This window comes from Rhynchophorus ferrugineus, unplaced genomic scaffold, assembly GCF_030347505.1.
Source record: "Rhynchophorus ferrugineus isolate W39M unplaced genomic scaffold, kcgeb_rfMv2 rfM2, whole genome shotgun sequence".
Taxonomy (NCBI): Eukaryota; Metazoa; Arthropoda; class Insecta; order Coleoptera; family Curculionidae; genus Rhynchophorus; species Rhynchophorus ferrugineus.
The window spans coordinates 82,405,892-82,422,049 of record NW_027472581.1 but is presented as its reverse complement, the minus strand read 5'-3'; the positions used below and the strand labels follow the sequence as shown (position 1 = coordinate 82,422,049).

Here is a 16,158-nt window from a genome sequence, read left to right as displayed (position 1 = left end):
ATTCAATTGATGTAGCTCTCTCGCCTTACCATCTTTTGAATCTTTCCCACGTCGCTTGTAATCGTTCATAAATTGCGGCTTGGCTCAGATCCAACGTTTCTGCCAATTCTGAGTTTGTGTGGAGTCTCCTCCTTTTTTAGTCCAGCAGGACGTTCTTTGTCGAACGTTAAAATTACTGTAGTCCGTTCATTTAAACAGTGAACTAAAAAAAATATATCTAAATTGTTGGCATTGACTGCATTGACTTTAAATTTTAGTTCATTTTGGCTCTGACATCAAGATTCTAATCTAAATAAAATAATTAAACGAAAATATTATCAAATATTATTTCTTTTAACATTATAGTCTAATGCATATATTACTTAAGCTACAAATAATTATAAAATCAAAATAGTTTGTAGGTTAGGGTTGTGTTTTACTATATTTACATTCAACTCTTTTGCACTCCTGCTATGAGGTGAAGTTCTAGATGCGTTTTTTTTATATGGTAGTATATCCTGAAGGCTTAATCCACCTAATTAACAACTGTATATCCAAGTAATGTATTTTACTTTCATTAGAGGTCATATTTATCTTTTACGTTTAGTTCTTGTTTTCTTCGGTATAGCATTTTAAGTTATTTTTATATCACTGTATTTCTCCTTAGTTTATTAACAGGTCAATTAATCCCCGGCCTGATACATAGATGGCGCTACTAGAATTAAATCCATATGTTTTTGAGTTAGTCCTAACCCTCAAAAGATGGCGTGTATTAATTTGACAGCTGTCTGTTCATATTGGTTCTGTGTTACGCTCGGAATCCCCGTGTGAGGGCGCTTACGCATGCGCCGTATGACAGTTAGTTACAGCGGGAAATTTAAAAATGTTTAGCGGGAATTTTGAAAATTTTATCGGGAAATTAAAAAATAGATATATTTAAATATATTTTATTGATATATTACAATTACATTAATTTTCTTTGACCATAAAGACATTGACATAATCACAGAGATATCTCCACTACCTAAAACAAACATTAAAATAAGATAATATAACTATTAATGGTTCTGTTGTATTATTTTTTAGAATCAACTAAATTAACAACCTACCTAAATTGAGGTATATTTTATCAAATATGACAACTGCAGTTCGGTCTATACAGTAAAGTTTCTGAACTAACGACCAAAATTAGAGGTTTGTACTCCAGCGGCAAAAAGGAACCTTCTTCTAGAAGGGAAGCAGAATATCTTTGATAACAGTTTATATCCTCTGTCACTGCTTTTCAATAAGGATAAAACCATTAGTTTTTCATCCAACCCGAAATGAAACTGATGGGACAGGCTGAGTTATCTGTAAATGAACATATAAATTTAAAGTTAGAACCTCCATTCTCTAATAATAAACATAAGTTTCTTATCATATACTTACTTCTGGGTCTTGGTGGGGTAGAAGAATCTCCTATATATTTGTAGCGACCTTGATGCATGTCAAATTTTACATCGTGGAATAAGGGTCTACAAAATACCGAGAAATATAATCCCAGATGTTGAACACGGACGGGGTGCCCGCAGCGCCAACAAGAACCCGACAACGAATAGCTGGCGGCAACCCCGAGACGTTTATCTGGGATGTTATTGAAGGGTATTTCGGTCATTCAGTGCTCAACCCTCGTTTGGTTTAGACGTGCCACCATCGACTGCCCAAGCCTCGTCTCCAGGTAACACCGCTGCCATCCGTTTTATCTAATTGTATTTTTCACATTTTTTTATAGAGCCAATAAATAACGGTCATATAATGTAAACACCACTGTTTCATTTCGTTTTACCTCCATTCACGAGCAACATCATTTACCCTAAATATCTATCAGCCTCAAATAACGTATGTGATTTAATATTACCATTAGGGGTATATGTTCTGTAGGAATGTTCGTCGGGTCGATCGGTCGGTTGAAATGTGTGGCTGCCGCTGCGATTATTTGTCAGAACACTCACTACTATATTTGGAAGTAATTTGCACGGGAACTAAAAACACTGGTTGAATCAAAGTTGTTTATTTTAAATTACGATTGATACATGTGGTCGATGGGAGGATTGACAGGATATTAGGTTAGGTAAAGGAAGTACGGTAGCGCTGTGGAAGTGGTACTGTTACAGGGGGACGGTGATAAGAAAAGAGAGCGAGACGTCGTCCTGATGGTCTTTTATACCCTGGAACTGCATGGTACCAATCCACCGGCGTTGCCAACCTTTGTAGTTGTTGATGGTGAATTGGTGGTGGCGGTCGCCACAGTTCCTTATCTTGTAGTAAAGGTAAAGAATAAAGTGCTTAATTATTTGAATGCAATAAATCATTATTATTTAACAAAATACTTATTATTTAAATTACTAGTAGGAAGGAATTACATCTTATTTCAGCCATGGCTTTCCACATTTTGGTCTATAGTCTTCATCTTCAAAATGATTACAAACTTCCTGGTCCTACATAGGAGATCATAAGAGATCCCCTTAAGGTTTTCTTTTTAGTACACTAATAAATTAAAATACACAGAATAATCTAAAGTAATTGTTAAATATATATAAAAACACATACCGAAAAACTTGACATAAATAAACAATACAAATTATATCACCTACAAATGGCCGTTAACTGCTTAGGTTGGAATTATTAATACTGATGCCGAACGAGAGAGAAACACACATATAGCTGTTGCATTTTTCATTTTCATTTGGCCGCGTAAAGGGGATTCCGAAAAGCTTAAACGTGGGACCCGATTTTTCCATATAACTTTCACTTCTAAATTTCCTTATTCTATGGTTATAGCATTGTGAGTGAAACAACTTTGTTATTGTGAAAAAATGGATAATAAGGAATTTCGCGTGCTGATAAAATATTGCTGGAAAAAATACAGTTGAAGCAAAAACTTGGCTTGATGCCGAGTTTCCGGACACTACCCCAGGAAAATCAACTATCAAGCATTGGTATGCTAAATTTAGACGTGGTGAAATAAGCACCGGAGGCGGTAGACGCAGTGAACCAAAAGAGGTTGTTATCGACGAAAACATTTAAAAAATTCACAAAATGATTTTGAATGACCGTAAATTGAAATCGATAAATTGTTATTTCATACAAACACTCTAAAGATATCAAATAAACGTATACATCATATCTTTCACGAATATTTGGGTATGGGAAAACTCTGTGCAAAGTGGATGCCGCGCGAGCTCACTTTTGACCAAAAATAATGACGAATTGATGGTTCGGAGCGGTGTTTGAAAATCTTTAAGCGTAATAATGTATACAATATGTAACAATACATGAAAAATGTGTTTTACTATGGTAGGCCGGGGACTTTTCAATTGACCTGTGCACTTCTTAGATGGTCTTATTGGGGGGTCCAAACCAAACCGAACCAAAACCGACAATAATACTCGTTTTTATAACTTAATAAAAATAAACAAAACCATTTTTTAACCTATCTACTATAAGGTCTTTATTCTACAATATACACACAATTTAACGTAATACCTACCTAAACCTTTTATGAATTTACTACAATATTATTTACCTACTACCAACTGATCATTTTGAAGTCGGTGCTGGGCCCAAATAATACAAAAATAACATTCTTATTAATTATTGCTCGGCACCGACTTCAAAATTGTCAGTTGGTAGTAGTTAAAATAATATTGTAAATAGGTAAATATGTTTAGGTTATCCTATGCTTTGGAGAAGCATTAATTGTTAACAGTAAATATCTAATTATAGATCTTTCTCGTAACCTTGCCAGAAATTCTATAGTATCGTTCTTGATGTAATTAGTCAGTTTTCTAATATAGGTTTTAAGCACTTCCAAAAAGTAGTGGAGAAATAATATTGATTCTGATTTTTCACAATACAAGAGAATCGTATTATATATTACGGATGAAATGGAGAGTGTTAAAGTAGTAGTCAAAGTCAGCAATTTCTGTCATTTTCTATAACCCTCTAAAAATATTCCCTTAAGAAGAGTTTTACATCAAATTATTTTTAGGGATATAGCTGCTTTAGTGAGGCGATATCTAAAAACGAAAGTTTGATCGCGTTCTTCTCAAAATAGCTGACCTTATATATAAAGTTCTACCAAACTGATTTACCGGGTGTACTGAAAAGTCATTACAGTTTTTTTGTCGAAAAAAACTACATTATTTATTCAAAGTATTGGCCATTTGATTCTATATAGCGTTGGGAACTATTGACCGAAAACGGCTATCGACTGTTTAGTAATTGACTACTTTTTACGGCTATCGACTGTTTTAGTCGCTATTTTTGATCCGACTGATTTTACTACTATTTACTATCGACTGTTTCAGTCATATACTTTTAGTTACTAATTTCGGTTCTACTAATTTAGACTGATGTTTTAATATTATGAATTTATGCTTACATATATTTATATGTAATATATATGGTTTTATGTTTTTTTGCCAATTTGCTTGTAAATGGCGATATATTGAACATCAAATATCAGTATTTTGGAACCCAAATAAGATTATTAATGTAACAGGACAAAAGAATAAAATTTTAAATGATAGATAATGTAATAGTAAAATACTTCACTGTTTTTATGTAATAGGTAATTTTTTTATTAACTTTTTTGTTTCTATCTAACTCTCTCAATTTTTGTTAAAATTTCTTTCTTAAAATCTTGAAAACTAAATTTAGATTCGAAAAGTTCCAAAAATCGCATCGATTCGAAAGGATTTGAAGAAGTGTTTATAATAGCAGTTGTAAAATGTCGTAAAAAATATTAACGGTAAAGAGGCGATAAACTATATCCAATATTTATACTAAATATTTCTAATAAATATATTTTCTGATAGATAATTTAGAGATTAGATTTAGAATTAGAACAATTTATTTTCATGGCTATTAAAAATATAAGAAAATAATGATGGTCGCGACACTTTTTGGTTAAAAGAATCAAGAGTTAGAGTTAGAGTTAAAAAAAATTAGAAGGTAAGACACAGAAATCTTTCTTATAATCTATTTTTGTTATAATGTTTCTGTAGAATGATGTCTTCAGTGAAACGTTCTATGGTTTGGGAATATTTTGAAAGATAATCCTCAACTCTTGCATCTGCAATTAGATGTCATCGATAAAAGACATAATTTCTTATTTTTAGAACCTGGATTTAAAAATGCAGTATTTGATATTACAAATACAGTTCTGCAACTCAAAATTCAAGACAATTACTGATGAGGAATGTATTGATATCTGGAGATATTTTGATAAAAAAGTAGCTAGAATGAAAGAAATAATATTACACCAGGTACTACAACAACTCAACAAATTAAGCAGTATTGGAAAATGCCACTTATTGGGCATTTAGAAAACCCATTAAATGTTTGCCAAGCTCATAAGATATTATCTGCATTATGTCACTTATTAATATTTAAAAATGTTTCCCTTCAATAATAAATGAAACTTTTATTTTATTTCAAAAGTGTCTGGTAGTTATTGTGGTTGTTATTGATTAGTTTTTTATATATATAGTATATTTAGTTTAGGTATACCCAACCTTTTTTTAATAAGTTTAATAAGTTTTTATTTAATATTTATGGTTATTGTACATCTTTAGCTTTTATGTTTTTTTTAAAGTTCTATTGTATTATTTATATTTATTACAGTAATTTATTTCGAAATAGCAATTAACATATTAATAAAATACGATAAAATATTGGGGGGTCATTCATTTTTGCAGATCAATAAAACATTCAAATTTTTGATTATCGACTGTTTTGCGACTATTTTCAGCCGATAGTTCCCAGTGCAAATTATATACATCTTGCCCATCTTTCAGGCAATTTATGGGTGCCATCCCAAAAAATATTTTTGTCCTTTGAGTAAAACCATTCATCGGGCCATTTTCTAACTTCTTCGAAATTGGTGAAATGCTTATCAGCAAGCGCGTGTTCCATTGATACGAACAGTTGATGGTTTGTTGTCAGTAGCGATCACTATTAACTTGTTAAGGTGACAACCATGATTTTTTTGCACTTAGGGTTTTCAAAATAAATCCACTTTTCATCAGCAGGCACCATTCGATGTAGAAATGTCTTCCGATCATGCCTTTAACGCAGCATTTCACAGACGATTTTTATCGTCATATCGTCATTCAATTGATGTGGCACCCATCTTCCCGTCGACAAACCAGCTGGCGAAATTGTTATTAATTGACGCTTAAATTTAGTTGTCAGCCGGCTTGGTGGTGCAGTGGTAAAGGCGATGGGACAGTCCTCCTACTGTTGCGATAGCCGCGGGTTCGAATACTGCCGGGGCATGGTCGTAAATTTATGTTTGTGATTGTTTAAAATTTGTTAATGTTCTAGGCAAGAGTGTAAAATCCAACAAGGAAAATGATCCCAGTCACGCCAGTAACCACCAGGCTGGGTAAGACCGGATGTCTTCTGGGATGATTTCTAAAGTTGGTCACTCGCCAGTCGGTAGGCTTTAATGCTGAGGACCGTGGTTCGGAGCCCACGTTAAACTGTAGGTCCAGTCCAGATAAACCCATAGTTGGTAAAAGGAGACTAAAAAATATATATAAAAACAAAATGTAGTTGTCGAAATACTAAATTTTAAAAATGTAAACCGTATCCAACAAAACAAATTAGTAAACAAGAAATACTGTTATTACTGACTACAGTAAAAAATACAAAATTATATATTAAAACAGTTCAATGTAATTTAATTAGATTATATTCCTTTATACCCCCAGCAGCATGGCTATTTTTACCATTAAGGAAAAACGGTATTCTACATACACACGCACCTAAAAATCAATGCTGACCTTTGTCCTTTTCTGGTATTGAGCTAACAAAAAGATATCTACAATATATAAAATGAATATGTAGTCTATTCAAAGTTTTTTTAGTAATGCATCATGAATATTTGTGACGTTGAAATATTGCAATGTTACCGAATTAACTCTGAATTTTAGGTCAGTTTGGCTTTAACATACAAAACATTTCTAATATAAATAAAATTATTGAAATTGAAAAATATTATGAAGTATAATTTATTTTAAAATTATAGTAAATCTAATACATATATTATCGAATTACTTGAAACTACAATTGGGGGGGGATCCACCTATTGTATATCTGAGAAACGTATTTTACTTTCATTCGAGAGCATATTTACTTTTTTCTTTTAATTCTTGTTTCCTTCAATGGCGTGTTTACTTGTCAAGTCAACTTGGTATATATCGATAAAATAGTTTGTGTACTTACTGTTCTTATACATTTTGTATATTTGGTCTCGAATAGAGCAGATATCAAGATGGTTAAGATTAAGTCAAGTCAGTTCACCCACTTTGTATGTAGACGGGTTTTCTTGGTTGAATCTAACTTATTATTCTTCATTTTGTAAGCGATGTTATTCAGAGTACTCACAGTAATATTTAGCCCGGCAGCAACCCGCTAAAAAAACATTTTCAATAAAATTGTAGGGACTTATATTATTTAATATCATCAATAATTACTTCTCTAACGGAATTTACCGAACAAAAGGGGCCCTCCATTATCTCGTTCCTTTTCGAAATAACCTATTAAAGCCGCAATCAATTTGTGACCCTGAATAGCTATTGTTTTCGGCATTTTCAAAGTCATATGATATACTAGCGACCCGCCCCGGCTTCGCACGGGTGCAATGCTGATACTAAATTAAATACACTACAGAAAAAATATGAACGTTGTATATAAAAACATAGCGGCCCGCTCCGACTTTGCACGGGCATAAAATATATATGCCTATGTCACTCAATGAAAACATGATTAAAATCGATCCAATATTTTTGGTTCATTCATTACTGCCCTTGGCCTGCACGCATTAAATTTGGAGTAAAACAATTCCTCTTCCCCTATACTTACTATGAAGATTTCCTGCTATCTTTGGAATATCTAAATTCATACAATTTTTATTACATTACACATTTTTAAACGCAAATTTTAAATTTGTAATATCTCCGAAAATATTTCTTTAATTTACATGCTGTAAGGAACCATATTGATCTATATTAATTGCACACTGTATTTAAGGTACTTAATTCGATAAGGATTGATGCCGTATTGCTTAAAATAGCTTCGTAAATAAGCCATTTTCTCACGTAAAAAGTAAACAATAAAAATGGTTAATGTGGGTTATCCCTAAAAGATAAACATATACCATCGCGGACTTTTTTGTAGACCTTTTTATGGTGTACAATACTGTGGTACATTAATTTGATCTAACTCGTAGGGTTAGGCAGCGTTTTTGCTAATTGCTAAATAAGCCTAAAAAAATAGGTTAATTTACGACATCACGTTAGAAACCTCTAAAATTAGCAATGTTGCCTTAGTATATTATGCATGTATTATACATATAAACCTTCCTCTTGAATCACTCTATCTATTGAAAAAAACGGCATCAAAATCCGTTGCGTAGTTTTAAAGATTTAAGCGCATAGGGATATAGGGATAGAAAAGGCGACTTTGTTTTATACTATGTAGTGATTATGCAGCAACTTAAAATTTATCAAAATAAAGGGCTAAAATAATGTTTGCCGGTTTATAACCTGTAGTAATTATAACTAATATTTTGAATAATTTAGCGTGCATCTGGCAACCAGACAGCGACCGGCTGTCAGATGTATGAAAAATTCTTGAAAGCAATAGTGATAAGAGATTTTAACTCTTACCTATAAGTTATTGTGGCTGTATAATTAACTGTAGTTTTTACATTTACTATAATGTTAAAATAAATTATGTTTCATAATATTTTTGTTCAATTATTTTATTTAGATTAGAATTTTTTTGTATGTCAAAGCCTAACTGAACTAAAACTCAGAGTTAATTCGGCAATATTACAATATTTCGACGTCACCAATATCGATGATGCATTACTAAAGAAACTTTGAATAAAATATATACTTTATAAATAATTATTTTCCATTGTAAAGGATCATTTATGGTATAGCAATTATGTCGTAGTTTTACTTCTTTAAGTATTTTACCTTTTTTTAAATTTTATTATGCCGTTTAATAGTATATAAAAAGGGCTTGCCTATCTATGGTATATATCTAGTACCGGGGTAGTACCGAGTTCAGTTTTTCGGCAACCCGTCGTGGTTAACATCATTTTTGATGTTAAGTGAGTGTTTTGCGAAAATGTATACATTTATCAGTTGGAAGCGGGTGAGCAATACAATACTAACTTTGTATAATAGTTTTTTAGTTAAATTTCATTTAATCTTTAAAATTTCTTGTTATTTTATCTTATTATCCTCTTTTTTGTCTTACTTCTATTTAAGTAAGTTTATTTGTTCTTTTTAATGTGTTAGACCTATAGATTGTAGCAGAAATTTTAATTTTAATGGAAGTTTCTATTTTCTATTCACAATTTTGGAATTTAGATTTTGAAATAACGATAATTGATTATCTGTATTCTTGATATATTTTTTTAAATTTCATCCAAACATAAGGTATTAATTTTCCAGTTATTTAGATGTTTATCTTTTATTTTTTCGCATGTTGTCCAAAGGAAAATAATTAGCTCGTATTATTTTTACTGTTTCAATGTTATCTATTATATTTAACAAATTATTGTAATCATTTAACATTGTCTTCATTTTCTTTTAACTATCCATTAACGATTAATTACGATAAGTAAAGAAATATAATTGGAATTTTAAAATTCATATTTTGTGATTGTGTTATCAATATGATTTTTTATGTTTAAAAAATACATTTAATTTTTTTGAAAAAGTATCGATATTTTTTCAACATCCCTACTTAGAGAGTTATAACGACATATTCTTACTGATATATTCTATGAATGTTTTTGTTTTAACCTTTATTAATATTAAGAGATTTAATATCTGTTAATGTTGGTAATTAGACTGTCGTCATTGGGGGATATTGATGTTCTTAAAACACATTATGTAAATGGATGTGTTTTGTTGACTATATTTACGGTTTCGTAGATTACAGTCGTGTCAGTTATCGTTATAAATATAAACAGAGATAAGTTCTTTGTTTAGCATAGTTTATTTTTAATTGTGTGTATGAAATGGCGTGTGTGTCATATTAAGTGTTACACTTACACTAATTAGGTAAAATGTATTCGAACGACTGGATAACATTTGATAGACAATGGTCATAGGAGTCATACATTAAATACATACATTTGTTACCACTGTTTCGTTGAACTTGCATTAATACACAAGCAATACCGAATACATAAGTATGTATTTTCCAAATTAAAATAAAACTAAAGTACTTAAGCCAAGTTAAGAGTAACACTTATACACTTTCAAGTCCCCTTGAAACTTCTAATGACGCGTGTTTGTAGTAGCTGTATTGCTTCCATGTTGCCATGCTTTACTTCGTAAATCCATTGTAGCGATAAGCATTGGTAATTAATCGGAGTGTGTCTTTGTTTCAGCAGTGTTAGATTACTAATTGATTTTAGTGCGACCCCATATGTCCCAATTGGCTTCCTGGTTGGCCCATAAACCAGTATCTTAGATTTGGGGTCAAGTTGAGAGTTATTTCCGACCAACCAGTGCAGTTGCTTGGTTTTGAGTCGGATCTGCTCTGTTTTTAGTTTTACATAAATCAAATCTTAGTTGATTGAGAATATAATTTAGTGTGCTTCTTAACAGTTAATGTTCAGGTGATAGATAACAGGATAATAAATAAGAATTACATTAGAAAATGTATGCTGTAAGTAATGAAAATGTTAAACCGTTTCAAAACTAATATTCCCACCGTATTTTAGTACACTATAGTAGCATCAATTTGTTTCGTATTATTAGCGTTATTGCACTAGTTCTGATTAGAAGTGTAGACTGCGGAAAAATGTATCAACAAAATATTAATATATATATATATATATATATATATATATATATATATTAATATTTTGTTGTCTTTTTGTTGTGTTGTGTTGTTTGTCTCCCCCCCCCCAAGAACAAATTAAATTTATTACTGATCATTAAATTTATGATTTTTGGCAATATTTTTAACGCACCCTTAAAATTAAGTTTGTTTGGTTAATGTTTTGCATTTTTGCAGAGATTGTGGGACATGTACATTCGTTCCCAACTGCAGGGCAGAAGTAATAGCGACGTTGACGCTTCAAACGATTGCAGTTTTAACACTAGCTCAAAAAAGCGAAGAGCCACAGACCACTGCAACGGCAACGCGCCCAACTCCGTTGCGCCTTTCATCGCCGACGCTGCTCCTGTTGCTTTGAACACCGTCGATCATCGACAGGACGACGATACGGTCCAGGAAAGTTCTAATGGACAGTCATTTGTGCGGACGTCTACAATCAAACTATTAGATACGTATCAACGTTGCGGCCAGAAGGTGAGTTGTGTTCTTTTGTTTTGATGATATTTTGTTGGTTTTATCGTGGTTACTATGAAAAATGATATATAGTTTATTCAAAGTTTTTTATTAATGCGTCATGGATATTGTGACGTCGAAACATTGCAATGTTGTCGCATTAGTTCAGTTCAGTTTGACATAGGTTCAGTTGAACCTAGGTATAATAGTTTGTAGGTTAGATTTGTTTTGTTTACATTGAACTTTTTTCCACACCATCCATTTAGTTAGAGTTACTAGGCGCGTTTTTTCATGTAGTGGTATCCCCCTGGAGGCCTAATCCACCTAATTAACAATTGTATATTTGAGAAACGTATTTTACTTTCATTCGAGATCATATTTACTTTTTACGTTTAGTTCTTGTTTCCTTTGATGGTGTCTTTACTTGGCAAGTCATCTTGGTACCACTGTATTTTTATTTCTTCTGCTACTACCTGTGTACACCATTCTTGATAAAATTAACACTGAATTCCCTCTAATGCATTTACCATATCTACAAAACATACCGAAATACACTGCAATTTACATGTCTGTTAATATTCATCCTCTCCTCATATATTTTAACCTAAAGCTCATGTATGATTCTGAACATTTATACACATATCTATGTACTTACGTTGTTTGCAATTGCAATACAACTTCCTACAGTTATCATATATTAATTTTATACTCACCTTTAGTTGTTTCCAATCTCATCACACTGTCTTGGCAAATTGTCAACATTGAATCATAATCCCATATTCAGAAAATTTAATTCAAGTGAATAACTAAGCTTTTAATCTCTAATCTATCTAACATGTGTTCAGGATTACATGTTTTGTCAGTTTCTTCTTCAATGTACCTGATGGAGTTCATCCAAGCCAAAGGTATTAACCATAACATTAACCATTCCACCTCAACAATTCTAAGAACAAGAACAATATATTTGCGATGAATTATTATTAAATGTTATGGCTAAAAATACCTAATCAGTTGTTGTTCCAACATTTACTTTTTCCCATCAACTTTTATTGTCTTAACACTTTTTATCTTGCCATGAGTGACCATTGAGTATATTGGCCCCATTCTGAAATATCAATGTCCCATCTAAATACACAACTTGAAAAAATAAGTCTTCCTTGATTTTATTATATGCTTTCAAAGAGTGTATTCTTTTAAAAGCAATGTCTGGAGGTTCCATTAGACCTCTTCGTGGGTTATCTTTACACCATTTAAATGCTGCATGCCTCAAAAACCATATCCCATAGCTCTAAACTATGTTTCCGATACTTTCCAGACAGTATCTCTTGAAATAATTATATTAAATTATATTAATATTGAGAAATTTACTTTTACTTTACTTTTTTAAACATTTCATATATTTTATCTCTGCAGCGATTTAAAATTTATCAAAACAAGCAAAATGTTAAAATGTTTGTCGGTTTATAACTTAATAAATATTTTGAAGAATTTAGCGTACATCTGACAACCGAAAGACATATGCATGCTCATTCGTTTACGTGCTTGAACGTATGAGACAGCATTGTATCTCTTGCAAATTGAAATAAACGAGAAGGAAAATACACTGTGACGTTAAAACAAATTTACAAATTGCATTAGGCATTATACATTACATAGTCAATTCAAAATAGCAGTGACACGGGAGAACTATCAAAACGTTGCAATGTTGCCGCATCAACTCTGAGTTTTAGTACATTTTGGCTTTGACATATAACATTTTAATATAAATAAAATAATTGAATAAATATTTTATTAAATATAATTGAAAAAACTACTTACTGTTTTATACATTTCGTGTATTTGATCTCTGAAACATCAAGCTGATCTTGATTCTTCACCTGTTTCGCATAAACACGGTTTCTTTTTGGCGAATTTAAGGTTATATTGTTTTTTATTTCTTGAGATATGTTAGTGACTGTTCGTACTAATATGGGTACTAATAGTACTAATAATACCTATACAGTGCAGCTGCAAGGCGCAAAAAAATATTTTCAATAAAAAACTGCGGCGATTTGAAATTTATTAAAACAAAGCCATAAAACAACGTTTACCGGTTTATAACCCGTAATTATAATATTTTAAAGAATTTTGCAGACGTTTGACAACCGAACAACTTTTGCAGGCTCATTCGGTTACATGTTCGAACTTCTCTAACAGCATTCTATCTCCTTTTAAATAGAATAAAATGACAAGGATAATTGTCTGACTGTAAAACGAATTTACCACATTAGACAGACACATATTGACACTTGTGTCACTGCTATTTTGAATTGACTGTATATTTTATGTGTGTTAAAAATTATTAAAAAGTTTTTTATATGTTTAAAAAATATCTTTTATCAAACATTTTTTTTTTCAATAAGTACTATTTGTCAATGATGTGCGATTTGTTTCTTTTTCCATACTCTATTCTAAATTTTCATGAATAGTCTTCAGTTGTTATGTCTTCTCATATTTTATGTATCTATAATGATAAGATTTTTCTCCTCTAAGTTTTTTAATACTTTGTAAAAAAAATAGATTTTCTTTACAATTTCTATCCATCTTTTGTCCAAATTTTATCCATGTTTTGACCCTTTTATCATTCATTTTACTTTTGCTCTTCTTTTTCTGTATATTCCCTGGTTTTCAGATTGTTGCTCTAAGATTTTTTCTTTTGTTTTTGGTTAGATCTTATTTTGTTAATACCTCAGGAAAATTTTAATAACTACGCGGAATAATTAGTCAATTATATGTTGAGGCCTTTGTTTTGTATCTAACACCAACGTTATTATTGATATTTGTTAAAGATTATAGAATTCGAATAAGATGACATGGTAAGCAATATGAGCCACAACATGCTTGTATCTTCAATTTACACTCCCAGAGCAAGATTTAATATTTTTTTTACAAACGTAATTTCTTCTTAACCCACTAATGTTCTTTTTTCTTCTATTTCCAGCGCAAGACCTGGTCGGTTGGTGGTGGTAGTGGTAATGCGTCAGAGCGGGGGAACAGTGTCGCCCCCTCAGACTCTAACCCAGTTATCACGGCGCACCACGGCAGCAAGACGCAGGCGACAGCCCAGCCGGCGGCTCAGGGGGCGCAGGGGGGCGCCAATGGCCCCCCTGCCGCACAGGCGCAACAGCCTAACCCCCAGCCGCAAGGTAAGAAAAAATGTAATGATCACTTTCAATTTTACTATCTCGTGTGTGTATGTAGTATAAAAAAAGTCTTAAGCGGAATAACGGAGATCTTTGTTGTTGTCGAAGACTTTGGGGCGCCTGTGATTTCAGCGCTGGGCAACGGTAACCTTTAGCCGACTCTAAACTATTACGATTTGCGTTATTCTGACCTGTTGAGCGTATCGATTGAAATTAATTCAGATTCCAAGATTCAGATTTCCAAAACATTTAATAATTCATTTTATTTGAAGTACCATTAAATGTATAAATAATCGATTTGTAGTATAAGAAACGGCGGCAATTTCACTTTAACTAGAATAAGTTCTGAACATCTAACATAATGATAGTTTTTTAAGACCTATAAATTGGAAGAGAAATTAAGTTATAGATTTTTTGTTGAGAAGAACAACTATACAACTTTGTACAATTAAACAGCTTTGCTCCTATTATAATAAATTCTAAACGAAAAAAAGTTATTGCTAACAAGTTCAAAGAAAAAGTCCAAGAAAAAAACATTTTTACAACAAGTAGAGTTTATAGAAAGGAATAAATTATCATCTATACAAACAAACAAAAGTACCTTTAAATTTCTAGATAATTAAATTAAATATAACAAAACGCAACAAATTCACTTTAATTAGAGTAAGTTCTCAACAGTCCTAATAATAATAGGTTAACAAACAGTATAGATACTTAATTATAAGAAAAATTAAACTATATTTATTTTTGTCAACAAGGACAACTCTCCAACATAGCAAATTAAACAGCTTCGCTTCTATTATAATAAGTTCTAAACGAAAAAAAGTTATTGCTAACAAGTTCAAAGAAAAAGTTCAAGAAAAAAACATTTTTACAACAAGTAGAGTTTATAGAAAGGAATAAATTATCATCTATACAAACAAACAAAAGTACCTTTAAATTTCTAGATAATTAAATTAAATATAACAAAACGCAACAAATTCACTTTAATTAGAGTAAGTTCTCAACAGTCCTAATAATAATAGGTTAACAAACAGTATAGATACTTAATTATAAGAAAAATTAAACTATATTTATTTTTGTCAACAAGGACAACTCTCCAACATAGCAAATTAAACAGCTTCGCTTCTATTACAATAAGTTCTAAATGAAAAATGTTACTGCTTGCATAAAATCAGAAGAAGCATTCTAAAATTAGATATATTGTCAATGAGAATTGAAATAACTGCTAGTTTGCCGAAAGGAAGAAATTGCCATTTATACAAACAAAACTTCAATTAAATGTCTAAGTAATTAATTTAAGTTGTCACTCAATAATGCTAATAATGATAGTTTTACTAAAAGTACCTATAAACTATAAGATACATTTTGTTGTATTTATTTTTGTCAGCAAGAACAACTCTCCAACATAGTAAATTAAACAGCTTTGCTCCTATTATAATAAGTTCTAAACGAAAAGAAGTTATTGCTAACAAGTCAGAAAAAATATTTTTAAATTGAATATATTGTGAATGAGAAACGAAATAAGTAGAGTTTATAGAAAGGAATAAATTATCATCTATACAAACAAACAAAAGTACCTTTAAATTTCTAGATAATTAAATTAAAAATAAAAAAACGCAACAAC

At 31.3% G+C, this 16,158-nt stretch overlaps 1 protein-coding gene across 50 annotated transcripts in view; it reads left to right on the top strand.

The window, feature by feature from the left end:
* The window catches only part of Hipk (Homeodomain interacting protein kinase), a 64,805-nt gene that overhangs the window by 16,384 nt on the left and 32,263 nt on the right, over positions 1-16,158 (top strand). For 41 of the 50 annotated variants that reach the window (XR_013004514.1, XR_013004513.1, XR_013004515.1 and 38 more), the window contains exons 2-3: positions 11,074-11,370; positions 14,330-14,546. Coding sequence is in view for 46 of the 50 variants with exons in the window: in XM_076396567.1 (XP_076252682.1) it covers positions 11,086-11,370; positions 14,330-14,546 (502 nt within the window). In the remaining 4 variants the exon portion in view is untranslated. The remainder of the gene's footprint in view (positions 1-11,073; positions 11,371-14,329; positions 14,547-16,158) is intronic. The other 9 variants (XR_013004516.1, XM_076396570.1, XM_076396558.1 and 6 more) reach the window with 1 other exon arrangement.